This window comes from Salmo salar, chromosome ssa22 (genome assembly GCF_905237065.1).
Source record: "Salmo salar chromosome ssa22, Ssal_v3.1, whole genome shotgun sequence".
Classification (NCBI taxonomy): Eukaryota; Metazoa; Chordata; class Actinopteri; order Salmoniformes; family Salmonidae; genus Salmo; species Salmo salar.
The window spans coordinates 4,046,041-4,066,100 of NC_059463.1; the positions used below are offsets into that span (position 1 = coordinate 4,046,041).

At 42.1% G+C, this 20,060-nt stretch overlaps 1 protein-coding gene and 1 pseudogene across 1 annotated transcript; both read left to right on the forward strand.

The window, feature by feature from the left end:
• Positions 1 to 13,619: 13,619 nt before the first annotated feature.
• Positions 13,620 to 14,696, forward strand: LOC106582597 (odorant receptor 131-2). The gene has a single exon (XM_014165832.2). It carries the CDS (start codon positions 13,725 to 13,727, stop codon positions 14,694 to 14,696), a length of 972 nt encoding a protein of 323 aa, XP_014021307.1. The 5' UTR covers positions 13,620 to 13,724.
• Positions 14,697 to 18,602: 3,906 nt separating this feature from the next.
• On the forward strand, positions 18,603 to 19,514 carry LOC106582609 (odorant receptor 131-2-like; annotated as a pseudogene).
• The last annotated feature ends 546 nt before the right edge of the window (positions 19,515 to 20,060 follow it).

Here is a 20,060-nt window from a genome sequence, read left to right on the forward strand (position 1 = left end):
AAACACAGATTCCCGGTCGGAATATTATCGCTATTTTAAACAGCGGTTGACATGCTTCGAAGTACAGTGATGGAATATTTAGAATTTTTTTGTCACGAATTGCACCATGCTCGTCACCCTTATTTACCCTTTCGGATAGTGTCTTGAACGCACGAACAAAACGCCGCTGTTTGGATATAACTATGGATTATTTTGAACCAAACCAACATTTGTTATTGAAGTAGAAGTCCTGGGAGTGCATTCTGACGAAGACAGCAAAGGTAATAACATTTTTCTTATAGTAAATCTGACTTTGATGAGTGCTAAACTTGCTGGGTGTCTAAATAGCTAGCCCTGTGATGCCGGGCTATCTACTGAGAATATTGCAAAATGTGCTTTCACCGAAAAGCTATTTTAAAATCGGACATATCGAGTGCATAGAGGAGTTCTGTATCTATAATTCTTAAAATAATTGTTGTGCTTTTTGTGAACGTTTATCGTGAGTAATTTAGTAAATTCACCGGCAGTGTTCGGTGGGAATGCTAGTCACATGCTAGTCACATGCTAATGTAAAAAGCTGGTTTTTGATATAAATATGAACTTGATTGAACAAAACATGCATGTACTGTATAACATAATGTCCTAGGGTTGGCACAGGGCGAACTGGGCTGTGCTGAGGAATGATGGCTGCCGTGCGTAGAGCAGGTGCAGGGTAGCCTGGGCCTAAAAGACGCAATGGTGGCCAGATATGCTGAGCTGGCATACTCCTTCCTGGCTGGATGCCCACTCTAGCACGGCACTTGCGGGGGGCTGGTATCGACCGCACCGGACTGTGCGTGCGGATGGGCGAGACCGTGCGCACTTCCGCATAGCACGGTGCTCTCCACGCCAAACGCTCCCCATAATAAGCACGAGGAGTTGGCTCAGGTCTATTGCCTGACTTACCCCAACTCCCCGTGTGCCCCCCCCCCCCCCATTTTTTTGGGGGGGGCTGCCTCTCAGGCTTCCTTGCCAGCCGTGTTCCCTCATAATTTCGCCGTTGGTCCTTTTTTCCTGCTGCCTCCGCTCTTCTGATTGCCTCCACCTGTTCCCATGGGAGGCGATCCCTTCCGGCCAGGATCTCTTCCCATGTCCAGTCCAAATAGCTCTCCTTCTGCTCCTTCCTCCGCTGCTTGGTCCTTCTTTGGTGGGTGGCTCTGTAACGTTCGTCGTAAGTGGTGGACCAAAACGCAGCGGGTAAAGTGCTCATCTTCTTATTTATTATAGGAAAAACACTTAAACAAAACAAACGACGAAAACAGTCCAGTAAGGTGCACAGACTATAATTGGAACAACCACCCACAAACACAAGTGAAAACAAACACAACTAAATATGGCTTCCAATTAGAGACAACAACAACCAGCTGCCTCTAATTGGAGGTCATTGACAAAACTAACATAGAAATAGAAAAGCTAGATAAACACATAGAAATAGATAACCTAGAACATAAACCAAAAACCCGAAACACACAAAGCAAACGCCCCCTGCCACACCCTGACCAAACTACAATAACAAATAACCCCTTTTACTGGTCAGCACGTGACACAGAGTCCCTTTGAGCAGGCTCCCTGGGCATCTTTCTTTTGGTGTTTTTCAGAGTCAGTAGAAAGGCCTCTTTAGTGTCCTAAGTTTTCATAACTTAATTGCCTACCGTCTGTATGCTGTTAGTGTCTTAACGATCGTTCCACAGGTGCATGTTCATTAAGTGTTTATGGGTGGGAAACAATGTTTTAACCCTTTACAATGAAGATCTGTGAAGTTGTTTGGATTTTTACAAATTATCTTTGAAAGACAGGGTCCTGAAAAAGGGTTGTTTCTTTTTTTGCTGAGTTTATATACAGTATATATATTTAAAAAAATACAAAGCGGTGCAGCCAGTCCACAAGGTGGCGGAGCACCTCTCTTACATTCTTTGGGGAGAAAGTGAAGAGCACTAGACTACCTGCCGGTGCAGGTAGCCTAGAGCGTTGGACTAGTAACGAAAAGGTTGCAAGATCAAATCCCTGAGCTGACAAGGTAAATTTCCGTTGCTTCCTCTCCCTTTATGTTATTTACTTTTGCGCTTTGTAATTTTTTTTTATATATATACTGTATATAAACTCAGCAAAAAAAGAAACAACCCTTTTTCAAGACCCTGTCTTTCAAAGATAATTCGTAAAAATCTTAATTGTAAAGGGTTTAAGGTCGAACACTGATGTTGGGCTATTAGGCCTGGCATGGAGCCCGAATCTCGAAAAGCAGCCCAGACCATTATTCCTCCTCCACCAATCTTTACAGTTGGCACTATGCATTCGGGCAGGTAGTGTTTTCCTGGTATCCGCCAAACCCAGATTTGTCCGTCGGACTGCCAGTTGGTGAAGCGTGATTCATCACTCCAGAGAACACATTTCAACTGCTCCAGAGTCCAATTCCTGAGAGCTTTACACCACCCCAGCCGACGCTTGGCATGGCGTATGGTGATCTTAGACTTGTGTGCGGCTGCTCGGCCATGGAAACCCATTTCATGAAGCTCCAGACAAACATTTCTTGTGCTGAAGTTGCTTCCAGAGGTAGTTTGGAACTCAGACAATTTTTACACGCTACGTGCTTCAGCACACGGCGGTCCCGTTGTGTGAGCTTGTGTGGCCTACCACTTCGCAGCTGAGCAGTTGTTGCTCCTAAACTTTTCCACTTCACCATAACAGCACTTACAGTAGACCGCTCTAGCAGGGTAGAAATTTGACGAACTGACTTGTTGGAAAGGTGGCATCCTATGATGGTGCCATGTTGACAGTCCCTGAGCTCTTCAGTAAAGCCATTCTACTACCAATGTTTGTCTATGGAGATTGCATGGCTGTACGCTCTGTTATATACACCTGTCAGCAACGGGTGTGGCTGAAATGGCCGAATCCACTAATTTGAAGGGGTGTCCACATACGTTTGCACATATAGTGTATGTGAATCCATTTTGCGACTTATCATAGGGCTCGCATTGCCAGTGCAGCCGTAGGCCTACAGTATGATGGAATTCCTGGCTTTATGGGCATCTGTCATCTGAATGAGAGAATAGCTAAATTCATACATTGTTCACATGTTGAGCTATACACATGACATAGACTGACCAGGTGAATCCAGGTGAAGGCTATGATCCCTTATTGATGTCACTTGTGTAATCCACTTCAATCAGTGTAGATGAAGGGGAGGAGACAGGTTAAAGAATGATTTTTAAGCCTTGAGACATGGATTGTGTGTTAAACTGTTTTATTTGTTAGATGCGCTAAATACAACAGGTGGCGTCACGTCTACTCCTGCTCCTCCCCTCCAGGGTTTGACATCCCGGTTTACTTTCCACCGGCCCTTGCTACCCATCATTACGCACACTTGCGCCTCATCAACAGGCACACCTGGACACTATCACCTTCCTGATTACTCCCCATATATATAGCACTCATTTGTTATCCCAGCGTCTACATTACAGTAGACATTACTGTGAAATGCGTACTTACGAGCCCTTAACCAACAATGACAGTTTTTAAAAAGTAAGAAACATTTGCTAAATAAATTAAATAAAAAATAGTAACACAATAAAATAACATTAAGGAGTGTGTATACAAGGCGTACCATTACCAAGTACGGGGTAGTCAAGGTAAGGAATGTAAATGTGTGTGTGTGTGTTGGAGTGTCAGTATAGTATGTGTGAGTGTGTGGTTAGTCCAGTGAGTGTACATTGAGCCTGTGCAAGAGAGTCAGTGCAAAGAATATGAATAAATAAGAAGAAAATAAGGCGGTCAATGCAAATAGTCTGGGTAACCATTTGATTAACTGTTCAGCAATCTTGTGGCTTGGGTGTAGAAGCTGTTAAGGCGCCTTTTGGTCTCCTTCTTGGCGTTCTGGTACCACTTGCCATGCGGAAGCAGAGAGAACAGTCTATGACTTGGGTGAATGGAGTCTTTGAACATTTTCTGGGCCTTCCTCTGACACCGCCTGGTATAGAGGTCCTGGATGGCAGGGAGCTCGGCCCCAGTGATGTACTGGGCTGTATGTACTACCCTTTCAAGCGCCTTACGGTCGGATGCCGAGCAGTTGCCATACCTAGCGGTGATGCAACCAGTCAGGATGCTCTCGATGGTGCAGCTGTAAAACCTTTTGAGGACCTGAGGTCCCATGCCAAATCTTCTCAACCTCCTGAGGGGGAGAAGGCATTTTTGTGCCCTCCTCACAACTTTGTTGGTGTGTTTTGACCATGATATGTCCCTAGGGATGTGGACACCAAGGAACTTGAAGCTCTCAACCAGCTCCACAACAGCCAAATCAATGTGAATGGAGATGTTTTCGGCCCTCCTTGTCCTGTAGTCCACGATCAGCTCCTTTGTCTTGCTCATGTTGAGGGAGAGGTTGTTGTCCTGACACCACACTGACAGGTCTCTGCCCTCCTCCCTGTAGGCTGTCTCATCGTCATTGGTGATCAGGCCTACCACCGTCGTGTCGTCGGCAAACTTAATGATGGTGTTGGAGTCGTGCGTGGCCATGCAGTCGTGGCTGAACAGGGAGTACAGGAGGGGATATGGGCACGCAACCCTGAGGGGACTCCGTGTTGAGGGTCAGCGAGGCAGATGTGTTGTTGTCTACCCTCAGCACCTGGGGGCGGCCTGTCAGGAAGTCGAGGATCCAGTAGCAGAGGGAGGTGTTCAGTCCCAGGGTCCTTAACTTAGTGATGAGCTTGGAGGGCACTATGTTGTTGAGCGATGAGCTGTAGTCAATGAACAGCATTCTCGCATATGTGTTCCTTTCGCCCAGGTGGGAAAGGTCAGTGTGGAGTGCAGTAGAGATTGCATCATCTGTGGCTCTGTTATGGTGGCATGCGAATTGGAGTTGGTCCAGGGTTTCTGGGATGATGATGTTGACGTGAGACATGACAAGAATTTCATGGCTACAGATGTGAGTGCTATGGGTGGGTAGTCATTTAGGCAGGTTACCTTGGTGTTCCTGGGCACAGGGATTATGGTGGTCTGCTTGAAACATGTAGGTATTACAGATTGGGTCATGTAGAGTTTGAAAATATCAGTGAAGACACTTGCCAGCTGGCCAGCGCATGCTCTGAGTACACATCCTGGTAATCCATCTGGCCCAGAGGCCTTGTGAATGTTAACCTGTTTAAAGGTCTTACTCACATCAGCTACAAAGAGCGTGATCACAGTCATTCAGAACACTTGGCACTCTCATGCATGTTTCAGTGTTGCTTGCCACAAAACGAGCATAGAAGGAATTTAACTCGTCTGGAGGGCTCGTGTAACTGGGCATCTCGCGGTTGGGTTTCTCTTTGTAATCTGTGATACTGTAGTTTGCAAGCCCTGCCACATCCGACGAGCATCAGATCTGGTGTGGTAGGATTCGATCTTAGTCCTTCATTGGATGGCTTAGCGGGATTTCTTACAAGTTTCCGGAGCTCTAGCCTTTAGCTTAGTGAGGATGTTGCCTTTAATCCATGGCTTCTGGTTAGGATATGTACAGTTGAAGTCAGAAGTTTACATACACCTTAGCCAAATACATTTAAACTCAGTTTTTCACAATTCCTGACATTTAATCCAAGTAAAAATTCCCTGTCTTAGGTCAGTTAGGATGACCACTTCATTTTAAGAAAGTGAAATATCAGAATAATAGTAGAGAGAATTATTTATTTCAGCTTTTATTTCTTTCATCACATTCCCAGTGAGTCAGAAGTTGACATACACTCAATTAGTATTTGGTAGCATTGCCATTAAATTATTTAACTTGGGTCAAACATTTTGGGTAGCCTTCCACAAGCTTCCCACAATAAATTGGGTGAATTTTGGCCCATTCCTCCTGACAGAGCTGGTGTAACTGAATCAGGTTCGTAGGCCTCCTTGCTCGCACATGCTTTGTCAGTTCTGCCCACAAATTTTCTACAGAATTGAGGTCAGGGCTTTGTGATGGCCACTCCAATACCTTGACTTTGTTGTCCTTAAGCCACAACTTTGGAAGTATGCTTGGGGTCATTGTCCATTTGGAAGACCCATTTGCAACCAAGCTTTATCTTCCTGACTGATGTCTTGAGACGTTGCTTCAAAATGTCAACATAATTTTACTTCCTCATGATGCCATCCATTTTGTGAAGTGCACCAGTCCCTCCTGCAGCAAAGCACCCCCACAACATGATGCTGCCACCCCCGTGCTTCACGGTTGGGATGGTGTTCTACGGCTTGCAAGCATCCCCCTTTTCCCTCCAAACATAACAATGGTCATTGTGGCCAAACAGTTCTATTTTTGTTTCATCAGACCAGAGGACGTTTCTCCAAAAAGTACAATCTTTGTCCCCATGTGCAGTTGCAAACCGTAGTCTGTCTTTTTTAAGGCGGTTTTGGAGCAGTGGCTTCTTCCTTGCTGAGCGGCCTTTCAGGTTACGTCAATATAGGACTCATTTTACTGTGGATATAGATACTTTTGTACCTGTTTCCTCCAGCATCTTCACAAGGTATTTTGCCATTGTTCTGGGATTGATTTGCACTTGTCGCACCAAGGTACTTTTATCTCTAGGAGACAGAACGCGTCTCCTTCCTGAGCGGAATGACGGCTGCGTGGTCCCATGGCTGCGTTCTATTGTTTGTACAAATGAACGTGGTACCTTCAGGCATTTGGAAATTGCTCCCAAGGATGAACCAGACTTGTGGAGGTCTACAATTGTTTTCTGAGGTCTTGGCTGATTTCTTTTGATTTTCCCATGATGTCAAGCAAAGAGGCACTGAGTTTGAAGGTAGGCCTTTCCAGGCTGTTTAAAACCTGTTCGGGATAGGGGGCAGTATTTTCACGGCCGGATAAAAAACATACCCGATTTAATCTGTTTACTACTCCTGCCCAGAAACTAGAATATGCATATAATTAGTAGATGTGGATAGAAAACACTCTAAAGTTTCTAAAACTGTTTGAATGGTGTCTGTGAGTATAACAGAACTCATATGGCAGGCCAAAACCTGAGAAGATTCCATACAGGAAGTGCCCTGTCTGACAATTAGTTCTCCTTCTAGGGCATCTCTATCAAAAGTACAGCATCTCTGCTGTAACATGACATTTTCTAAGGCTTCCATTGGCTCTCAGAAGGCGCCAGAAAGTGGAATGACGTCTCTGCAGTCTCTGGGCGAAAAACAGCAGGAGTTTTTTTGAGTGGTCAGGCAGGGAACAATGACACTGGAGTGCGCGTGTACGAGACGACTCCATGTTTTTCTTTCAGTCTATGAATGAATATAATGTCGCCCGGTTGGAATATTATTGCTATTTTACGAGAAAAATAGCATAAAAATTGATTTTTAATAGCGTTTGACATGCTTCGAAGTGCATTTTTTTTATCCGGCTGTTAAAATACTGCCCCCTATACCACAACAGGTTAATAAATAAGAAGATGAGCACTTTACCCGCTGCATTTTTTTTCCACTCCTTACGACAAACGTTACACCCTGGGTGGCAGGTAGCCTAGTGGTTGGAGCATTGAACTAGTAACCGAAAGGTTGCAAGATTGAATCCCCGAGCTGACAAGGTAAAAATCTGTCGTTCTGTCCCTGAACAAGGCAGTTATTAACCCACTGTTCCTAGGCTGTCATTGAAAATAAGAATTCGTTCTTAAATGACTTGCCTAGTTAAATAAAGGTTAAATAAAATAAATCTGTGGGAATGTGCCTTAGGCATGAGGACTGCAGATGTGGCCAGGGCAATAAATTGCAATGTCTGTACTGTGAGATGCCTAAGACAGTGCTACAGGGAGACAGGATGGACAGCTGATCATCCTCACAGTGTCAGACCATGTGAAACAACACCTGCACAGGATTGGTACATCTGAACATCACACCTGCGGGACAGGTACAGGATAGCAACAACAACTGCCTGAGTTACACCAGGAATACACAATCCCTCCATCATACACAATCCCTCCATCAGTGCTCAGACTGTCCGCAATAGGCCGAGAGAGGCTGGACTGAGGGCTTGTAGGCCTGTTGTAAGGCAGGTCCTCACCAGACATCACCGGCAACAATATCGCCTATGGGCACGGACCCACCGTTGCTGGACCAGACAGGACTGGCAAAAAGTGCTCTTCACTGACGAGTTGTGGTTTTGTCTCACCAGGGGTGATGGTCAGATTCACGTTTCTTGTCGAAGGAATGAGCGTTACACTGAGGCCTGTACACTGGACAGGGATCGATTTGGAAGTGGAGGGTCCGTCATGGTCTGGGGCGGTGTGTCACAGCATCATCGGACTGAGCTTGTTGTCACTGCAGGCAAGCTCAACGCTTTGAGTTACAGGGAAGACATCCTCCTCCCTCATGTGCTACCCTTTCTGCAGGCTCATCCTGACATGACCCTCCAGCATGACAATGCCACCAGCCATACTGCTCGTTCTGTGTGTGATTTCCTGCAAGACAGGAATGTTGGATCGGAGGGTGAGGGCTAGGGCCATTCCCCCAGAAATGTCCAGGAACTTGCAGGTGCCTTTGTGGAAGAGGGGGGGTAACATCTCACAGCAAGAACTGGCAAATCTGGTGCAGTCCATGAGGAGGAGATGCACTGCAGTACTTAATTTAGCTGGTGGCCACACCAGATACTGACTGTTACTTTTGATTTTGACCCCCTTTTGTTCAGGGACACATTGTTCCATTTCTGTTAGTCACATGTCTGTGGAACTTGTTCAGTTGATGTCTCTGTTGTTGAATCTTGTTATGTTCATACAAATATTTACACATGTTAAGTTTGCTGAAAATAAACGCAGTTGACAGTGAGAGGATGTTTCTTTTTTTGCTGAGTTTATATATTTATTATCATATAAGGCAATTTTGTGCTCTAGTTTGCAGGAAATGGCATTTACAGGTGTTCAAAAATGCTAAAATCTCTGAGTCCAAAGGGTGGCCCTGCCCACTTCCGGGACTCTCCCCTGGTCGTACTCGCAGCATCACCTTGTTAAAAAATCCTGAGGGGAACCTGTATACCCTTAGTCTATTGGGACATTCATTGGGACCTCTCTCTTCATCTGAAAACAAGCTTTCATAGATTCTGTATCTGAGGACAGATAATATCACAAAGAAACAGGCTTCATTATTAAACAAATTAGACAGCAGTGAATATTGTGTTGCTATTATGTCTCTATCCTCAAAGTTTTCATAATGTCCTCCCACAATATTATCTGCCCTATGCACTACACTCTCCCTTTACTGACAGCTGGAGCTGCAATTTCACCCTCTTCTAATGACTGTTATCTACAAATTCATTTGCAGACTGTTTTTAATTTACAATGATTGCATCAAGATACAGTAGATAGCTGATTACATTTACTTCACTTAGCTAAACAGTGTGTAAAGTTAGCTAGATAGCTAACAGCTCAGTTGACTACTGTGCCCAGCTAGCTAGCTAGCTAGCTAATAAAATGTTTTTATTATATAGAAAAATGTTTTTTTTAATAGTGTTTTTTTCTAAATTGTATTTACTTATTTGAATAGTTTCTCCCACTGCCTCCATTTTTTTGGGGTCCTTACAAAAACAAAAATCATGGGCAATCTTGACTATTTTTGGTGGTAGCATAGCACAGCCAGCATACATGTGGATGAATGGAGACAAGGAAAAAAGTGTTTGTCACCAAAGCAGTTTAGAACGTGTTGTGACGTTTGACTTACCAGCGTAATCCACTTTCAATTTCAGTAAATGTGAATCGCAGACTGTTGGCCACACATGATAACTTGAAAACCAGCACTTGAAACTAGCATAGGCAACAACTACCCGGACACAGTGTCGCACATAACACACAGCACCCCTTCTACAGGTGTGTGGGGGGGAGAGTTCGTGAAATGTAACATCCAATCCAAATTTCAACCGTTTTTCCAATACAACATTCTCCAGATCTCTAAGGGAGGCCTGACAACGATGTGATTTTGGAGGTATGGCAACGCGAGACTAGTGAAACTTCCAAGTCCATTTGCGATATTATAACAACAAAGAAGTTTCTTCAAACTACGAACACTGTTTTTTTTCCCTCAGACATCATTGCAATGGAACAGCAGACAAAAACAATAACAAAGACGCTGGGGCAAACAGTGGCACTGTTCTCCCCTTTACGGATTTCAGTTTTAAGGCCTCTAGAAGTGCAAGTGATATAACGCCAAATATTAGTTGATACGCTGTAATATCAATTGTTAATTTTTTCTTCCTAATTTTGTGGTATCCAATTGGTAGTTTACAGTCATGTACCATCGCTGCAACTCCCGTACAGACTCAGGAGAGGAGAAGGTCAAGAGCCATGCGTCCTCCGAAACACAGCCCAGCCAAGCCGCACTGCTTCTTGACACATTGCTCGCTTAACCCAGAAGCCAGCCGCACCAATGTGTCAGAGAAAACACTGTACACCTGGCGACCGTATCAGAGTGCATTGCGCATTGTGCCCGGCCTGCCACAGGAGTTGCTGGTGCTTGATGGAACAAGAACATCCCTGCCGGCCAAACCCTTCCCTAACCCGGACGATGCTGGGCCAATTGTGCGCCGCCCCATGGGTCTCCCGGTCACGGCCGGCTGCGACAGGATCTCTAGTGGCACAGCTAGCACTGCAATGCAATGCCTTTGACCACTGCGCCACTCAGGGGGCCCTGTAATATCAATTTTACCAATCCCATGTAAGTTACAGTAGAATTCTGGGCAACCCCTTTACATTATATGATCTATATGTACAGTACTTTCATTACAAAAGTCAAGTTGAACTATATATTTGCTAACCTGGGTGCCAGTGTGCTCCAGTGTGTTTCTCTTGCCAATTCCTTATAGAATTGTCATGCCAAACATTGTTTAGCTTGACAATGACAATGGAGTAGGCAAAAGCACAAACAGATCTGGGACCAGGCTATATATTTGCAGTTAAACTGACTAAACCTGTAGACAGAACAGTAATGCTGTTGTTTAATGCCACATTACTTAGGGTTAAATGGTTTGTTCACTAATCTATTATTGAGGACTAAAGGAATAGTCCACTGAAATGTCAAATTGTGTTATGACATTCCTGATCATTAGGGAGGATAAAATACATAGAGGGATATTTTGCATGAGCAAATGGCAGTGAGTAGTGTGCAAATAAACCATAATATTTCAAATAGATGGGAAGGTTCATTATCCTATGTGAGTTTCAAATACTTCAACTCTGGACTGATCACATGAATCAGCTGCCTCATGCATCATGCAGGGTGAAATAATATTCCCCTTATAACGCACATCTTTGAAGAAAAGTTAAAATGTAATTGCAATGAGTTGTATTTTTATTTATTTTTCAGATCTGTGCTCTTTCGTGCTACAAAAATGACGCACATTATCTTCAACCTGACAATTGTCAACTGAATTGCAAAACTTGATTATTTATTCTTGTGAATTAGCAGCACTACAAAGAGTTACATTTTATAATAGCATAAACTATTTATAAATAGTGTTCACACTACTACACATTATTCTTTTATTTGTAAACATATATAAGCATTATAACATTACAATTCATAAACTTGTATAACATTTATAATAATTTATTATCCGTTCATAAGAATTTGTGAACACGAATTAGCATTTATAATGGCTTCCCAGTATTCATTAATGTTATTATATATAGTTACCAATAATGTACTATTATTTAGGGATTTCTTGGATGGATGTTCAACCAGTAGTGCCTTTAGTTTTGATTCTTTAATGAACAATTTCACATCATGGCCTACCTTAAACCTCCACAGGATTGGTGGGTCCCCCGCGGGACGGTTGAGCTAATGTAGGCTAATGTGGTTAGCATGAGGTTGTAAGTAACAAGAACATTTCCCAGGACATTCAGTAGGCATATCTGATATTGGCAGAAAGCTTAAATTATTGTCAATCTAACTGCACTGTCCAATTTACACTAGCTATTACAGTGAAAGAATACCATGCTATTGTTTGAGGAGAGTGCACAGTTATGAACTTGAAAATGTATTAATAAACCAATTAGACACGTGGGCAGTCTTGATACAAAATTTTGAGCAGAAATGCAATAGTTCATTGGATCAGTCTAAAACTTTGCACATACACTGCTACAATCTAGTGGACAAAATCTAAATTGCAACTGGGCTGGCATAATACATTATGGCCTTTCTCTTGCATTTCAAAGATGATGGTGCAAAAAAAAATTGTCACGGTTGTCGTAGGATGAAGCGGACCAAAGTGCAGCGTGATTATCGTTCCACATATTTTATTTAACTGTGAAACTATGCAATAGATACAAAATAAACTGAATGAACAAAAACAACAAACCGTGACGAAGAGTTAACATACACTTACTCAAACTCAATCTCCCACAAACCCAGGTGGAAAAGCACCTACTTAAGTATGATCTCCAATTAGAGACAACGATGACCAGCTGCCTCTAATTGGAGATCATCCCAAACAAAACCCAACATCGAAATACAAAACTAGAACATAACATAGAAAATCTAAACTAGAAAAAAAACCTGTCACTCCCTGACCTACTCTACCATAGAAAATAACAGCTTTCTATGGTCAGGACGTGACAGAAATGCATTTTTTGTATGTTTTTTCTTTGCATTATATCTTTTACCAGATCTAATGTTTTATATTCACCGACATTAATTTAACATTTAAACATACTTCAAAGTGTTTCCTTTCAAATGGTATCAAGAATATGCATATCCTTGCTTCAGGTCCTGAGCTACAGGCAGTTAGAGTTGGGTATGTCATTTTGGACAAAAATTGAAAAAAAGGGGCGAATCCTTAAGAGGTTTTAACATATACTGCTCTCTTCTCTGAAGGTCATTGAAAGTCCCTTGATCACCATGCTTTACCATGTTGAACATTTTAGCAGCATGGGGTAAAAAAAAGAAGCTTGATACACGGTGGATATCCATGGTCTCCTGACACTTATTAATGCATGACCTCTTACATCACAACATCCTTTATCAATAACAACAAAACCCCAAATCCTTTATAAGGCAGACATGAATCTGGGATGTTTGGTCAAATGTAAGTTACACAGAAGGTAAGTGAACACAATATTTTACATGCTGATGCTTTGATGCTTCATTGCAATGCCAGTGAATAATTTGCTTTAATAGAGCAATACGTTCTGAATAGTACTACGATAGGGCAGTACTTTCTCACTATAGGGATTTGTCAGTTCACTCACTATCTTTTTAAATTATCATTATGTAATAGTTGACACATTATTTACTATGTATTTGCTATATATCAGCATTTTTACAAAATTAATGCAATTTAAGAACATTAAAAGATGAGTATGTGGATTAGCATAACATTGTACGAATTTGTTGTTTGTTGTAGAATAACTACTTTTACTTAACATGGCATAATTGGTGTGGCAATTATTTCCAGATCTGATGCTCATCTAACATTTTCAAGAATCAAGAAGACACTGAATCAGTTTAAGACAGTTTACAGAATCTTCCTAGTTGTATTGCTTTTTTGCTGTGGCCTCACATTTAACAAAGGACTGCTAAAAATCAAGGCTTCTTCTTGTGTCATTTAAGGGAAAGATACTATATATTTTTTTAAATGTTACTTTTACCAGATGAGAACAAGTTAACTTATTTACAATGACAACCAAAAATGTTGACTTACTGTAGACAAACAATGTTTGACTGCAATTTGTTTGAAATGTGCTCCAATTTCTCCATTAAGGAAATTAACTCTACAGCCAGACATGAACTTCACATCCCAGATGTCAGTTGGAGGTGGTGGCTATCCTAAAGACAGCTTTAGCATCGCCTTGACCAAGAACATTGTGGCCATGCTGGTGTGGCTGGCCCTAAGCATCATCAACGGAAGCATGGTCCACACCTTCCTCAAGCATAACTTTTTCTATGAGGACCCGCGCTACATCATGTTCATCTATATGGTCATAAATGACGCCCTGCAGCTCACCCTGGTCACGGCATTGTACGTAGTCAGCTACATTTTCTTCAAGATCCATGCTTCCGTGTGCTGCCTGCTGGTGATGACTGCCGTTTTGACCACACGCTCCACCCCTCTCATATTAGCCGGTATGGCCGTGGAGCGCTACCTGTCTATCTGTTTCCCCTTACACTACGGGCACATATGCACGGTGTCACGCACCATTGCCCTCATCGTGGTCATCCTGTTCTTAACGGTGGCCGTGCCTCTCACTGACCTCCTGATCACACTCATCAAGGAGCCCCTGGGCTTCTTTCGCACCTCCATCTTCTGCGATCACTCCCTCGTCTTCCGGGACCGCTCCATCTACTACAAGAACGCTGCGTTTGACAGCATCTATTTCTCCTTTGTGACGCTCACGCTGCTCTACACTTATTGTAAGATCATGCTAACAGCACATGCTGCCTCCACGGACCTGGTATCCATAAAGAGGGCAAGGAATACAGTGCTACTCCACGGGGTGCAGCTGCTGCTGTGCATGCTGGCCTTTGTAGTCCCCTCTCTGCAAGCAGCTCTAATCGCTCTTTTCCCACAGTTTGTCCTGGAGATCCGTTACATCTTTTTCCTGCTGGTCTACATCATCCCACGATTCCTCAGCCCCATGATCTACGGTTTCAGGGACAAGAAGTTCCGCAAGTACTGGGCCAGGTACCTGACGTGTCGTAGGAACAATATATCTAGATTGAGGCCAGCTATGAAAGTGAATCTCAAGTTCGGGTGATAGGAATATTTTGCTTGAATTCTAAGAAAATGTATAGAATATGAAGTATTGCATGTAGTGATGGGTGAAAAATGTGGGGGTCCTTGTCAGTGACATGCGGTTGTAGTCGGAAGTTTACATGCACTTAGGTTGGAGTCATTAAAACACGTTTTTCAACCACTCCACACATTTCTTGTTAACATACTATAGTTTTGGCAAGTTGGTTAGGACATCTACTTTGTGCATGACACAAGTAATTTTTCCAACAATTTTTTACAGACGGATTATTTCACTTATAATTCACAGTATCACAATTCCAGTGGGTCAGAAGTTTACATACATTAAGTTGACTGTGCCTTTAAACAGCTTGGAAAATTCCAGAAAATGATGTCATGGCTTTAGAAGCTTCTGATAGGCTAATTGATATAATTTGAATCAATTGGATGTGTACCAGTGGATGTATTTCAAGGTCTACCTTCAAACTCATTGCCTCTTTGCTTGACATCATGGGAAAATCAAAATAAATCAGCCAAGACCTTAGAAAAAAATTGTAGACCTCCACAAGTCTGGTTCATCCATGGGAGCAATTTCCAAACACCTGAAGGTACCACATTCATCTGTACAAAAAATAGTACGCAAGTATAAACACCATGGGACCACACGGACATCATACTGCTCAGGAAGAAGACGTGTTCTGTCTCCTAGAGATGAATGTACTTTGGTGCGACAAGTGCAAATCAATCCCAGAACAACAGCAAAGGACCTTGTGAAGAAGCTGGAGGAAACAGGTACAAAAGTATCTATATCCACAGTAAAACGAGTCCTATATCGACATAACCTGAAAGGCCGCTCAGCAAGGAAGATGCCACTGCTCCAAAACCGCCATAAAAAAAGCCAGTCAACGGTTTACAACTGCACATGGGGACAAAGATCGTACTTTTTGGAGAAATGTTCTCTGGTCTGATGAAACAAAAATGGAACTGTTTGGCCATTATGACCATCGTTATGTTTGGAAGAAAAGGGGGAGGCTTGCAAGTCGAAGAACACCATTCCAACCGTGAAGCACGGGGGTGGCAGCATCATGTTGTGGGGGTGATTTGCTGCAGGAGGGACTGGTGCACTTCACAAAATAGATGGCAAAATATATTGAATCAACATCTCAAGACATCAGTCAGGAAGATAAAGCTTGGTTGCAAATGGGTCTTCCAAATGGACAATGACCCCAAGCATACTTCCAAAGTTGTGGCAAAATGACTTAAGGACAACAAAGTCAAGGTATTGGAGTGGCCATCACAATGCACTGACCTCAATTCTATAGAAAATTTGTGGGCAGAACTGAAAAAGCGTGTGCGAGCAAGGAGGCCTACAAACCTGACACAGCTACACCAGCTCTGTCAGGAGGAATGGGCCAAAATTCACTCAACTTATTGTGGGAAGCTTGTGGAAGGCTACCCGAAACGTTTGACCCAAGTTTAAATTGTTTTAGGCAATGCTACCAAATACTAATTGAGTGTATGTAAACTTCTGACTCACTGAGAATGTGATGAAAGAAATAAAAGCTGAAATAAATCATTCTCTCTACTATTATTCTAACATTTCACATTTTTTAAATAAAGTAGTGATCCTAACTGACCTAAGACAGGGAATTTTTACCAGGATTAAATGTCTGGAATTGTGAATAACTGAGTTTAAATGTATTTGGCTAAGGTGTATGTAAACTTCCGACTTCAACTGTCAATGTGCCACTTCACAATACTGTATATTATGTCATACATTTTCATTATGTTTTTATACTGTAACATAATGCTGTTTGCAGGAAAAACACGTTCAATGACTCAATGACTCATTCCTACAGGGTGTAAATAAAATAAGAACTGTGTGTGTGTGTGTGTGTGTGTGTGTGCGTAAACCACTGAAATTCATAGACGGACCTATAGATCCAACAAAATCGGCATTATAACCGGAAGGAGTATATTTTTTTTAAAGGCATATGAAGAGATATTTCCTTGCATTCCAATGGACATATCAACTACCCCTGGATTCTTGAGAATGTTTACATTCATCCCCTGAGAGTGTAATACATGGCTGCACAACCCCGGTTCCCGGAGAGCTACCGTCTTGTAGATTTTCGCTTCAACCCAAATCTAGCACACCTGATTCTAATAATTTAGTTGGTTGATAAACTGAATAGAACAGGTTTGGGCAGCCCTGGTGTAGTACAACTGTGTTACCCTACCATAACCTAAAATGTAAGTTTACTACAACCTTCTTTATGTTTTCGTTGTCATTGAGTCTTTGTTTATTAATAATGTAAAGTGTCACGGTTGTCTTCGTCTTCTGACGATATAGCGAAATCGTCGTCTGAAAATGTAGACCAATACGCAGCGGATGTCGTGTTCATCTTTGAATTTAATTAATCGCTCACGTGAACACTATACAAAAACAATAAACAGTGCCATCCCCTCCCGCTCTACTGACTCCTCATTCCCCAATAGATTACATCATCTCACTTAGATTTGTCAAAATGCATCTATATAAACCAGTAGATTTGCCCTCAGAAATTTACTGGCTAGTCAGACAGGCATTGTGTGGTAAGTTTTACAGCCTTTCTCATCATGTGGACGTGTAAAATGATTACAGATGGAGACTAGGGATTTGAAAATCTCACTTGCAACTCTCCAAAACAACATAGGCAAACGGATTACTTCTTAACAACTTTAAATGGAATTATCATGAATCATTCCAATTGATGAAATATGAGATGAGATGACAACAATGACACTAATTATAATTTCTTAGTGTGTACATTAGATTAATGTGTGTTGTGCAGGTTTTAGTTGTAACCTAATAATTAATGTGACTAACCAGGTTTCCATCCAAACTTTTTATGCTAGTAAAGTCTGATAAAATTTCAAGACAGGCCTGATGGAAACATCAAATCTGTCGGTAAACTTTCCAAATGTCGACAAAACAAAATAAGTTAGATAAAGTGGGATCTTTTTGTGTCTGTAAAATAAATTATGTGAGAAATTGCAATGGAAATGCCTTTATGAGCAAATATTGATATAATAACCATCATATCAAAGTAAACTTGGAGTCACGAGACATAGTGTGGTCCTTCCACTACCACGCGGGAAAGAATGCAGTTTATTAGGCTACAGTTTAAATAAATGTTATGATGAACTCCACAAGGTGGCGAAAGTGCATGCAGTGATTGATGCTCCTTTGCAATAATTTGAGGGTCTTATTCTGGATACATGATGATCGATGCTTGGCTGCCTTAATAATCTTTGTCCATAATAATCTAATCATGTAGGCTATCCTACCCTCACCGTATATACCAGCTCCTGGCTAGAGCGCACGTGCCAAGACCAGAGTGGGTATATTTGCAATATATCGCAAAACATGGGAACAAAACCATCAGTAGAGTTGAAAATGTGATGGAAACCCATTTAACTTGTGTTCTTTATTTTTATGTGCACTATGTCACCACAAACAGCCTTTTATCCGCAACAGGTGCATTTGATGGAAACCTGTCACCAACTGGATGGAAACCTAGCTACTGACATGCATATTACAACAACTTTTCTCCTATTAGTGTTGCAATGACTTGATGACAAGCAGAAACTCAAAATGACATGTACACTATAATTCTGCACTAATACACTACTTTAAGCTAGCTAGGTGTGTTTATTTGTAGTCATAGCCAGCTCAGTCCCAAGAAAAACAGTAAGGCTCTTTGTTACCTTTTTCATTGTACAGTATATCAAGTTTAAGCTATCCCTGTAATCACATCTCTTCTTCTGGGGATTGTCTGAAACTCTGAATAATATATGTTTTTCTTTGTCAGGTACTGTCTAAGTACTTCTTAATAGTCAACGAGTAATGAACTTCACCACAGGCCGAAATCAATTCAACACTGCTTTCATGAACAACTGAATGATGAACAACAGCAGAGCAATGGATAACTTCAATGACGCTTTCATGAAAAACTTCACAACAATTGCCCTGGGTGTAATCATCAATTACATCAATGGAACCTTTGTGTATATTTTCTTCAAGATTCATATCTTCTACAGTGACCCGAGGTATATTCTATACATTCACCTGGTGATCAACGACATGATTCTGCTGTCTTTTGCAGTGATGCTACAGTTTATAACATATGTGCTTCCATATGGCCTGAATATGTTTGTTTGCTGTATGATGCTTGTAATCATTAGCACAACCAACAGAAACAGTCCATTGAATTTAGCAGGCATGGCCATAGAGCACTACATTGCTGTCTGTAAGCCCCTGCATCATATTCAGATCTGTACAGTGTGTAGGACCTACATCCTCATCTGCCTCATCTGGAGTGTGTCAGTCATCCCTGCACTCAGTGACATCATCATTGTGCTAGCTACTAAACCATTCACAACTTTTTCCACAGGCGTTATATGGTATAACAATGCTGTTTATGGTTCCCCATATCATAAGGCCACGTCCACAGCGGTCCATATTGTTAACCTGTCATTTGTATTTCTGACATTGGTCGTTACTTATTTTAAGGTCCTTTTTGCTGCAAAAGCTGCCATAACAGACCCAGCATCGGCTCGAAAGGCTCGTAACACAATATTGTTACATGGGGTTCAGCTTCTGTTCTGCATGCTGGGGTATATCACGCCCCTAACCAATATGATTCTCTTGTCTCTCTTCCCAAATAAGCGAACAATCATTCTGTTCTCAAATTTCCTCTTCACCAATGTTTTGCCACGTCTCTTAAGCCCAGTGATTTACGGTTCAAGAGATCAGAAATTTGCCAAGTATATGAGAGTTTACTATTCATGCAAACAATAGGATATCCAGATAAAGCCCACTGAAGTTCAAGTGAATTCAAAAAAGCGGTAGGGTAAATTGTAACCTGTTCATAATCATATAATTTGCATCAGGATGGGCTGGATGTGTCAACTGTGTATTGAAGTGTTGATCTGCAGAGGACCTGCATTTTCATCACCCTCATCTGGGGTCATGACTGTGCTTGCAACCATAAAATTATCATCTAATTATAATTCTGTGTTTGCACCTTGGTCTTTGTGAGCACTAATTACTAACTAGTCTCCTCTGTTATTTTCTGTTACATACTCAATATTGTAGCGACCTTAGACCAACACCTAGCGACCTCATCAAGGGGTTTGGATCTCTTGGCGGAAGGTGTTGGGTTGACAGTCGCTGGACCTGAGTTTGAGTCCCAGTTGGGGCTACCACCTGAATTCACTACAATATTGAAATGACATTGGTAGAACACCTTGCAACCTCAAGAAGTTTGAGCATCTTGGTGTAATCTGACAACCCTCTGAATTCACGAATGTCCAGAGCGCACTCTGAGTGTACTCTGGCATTCCA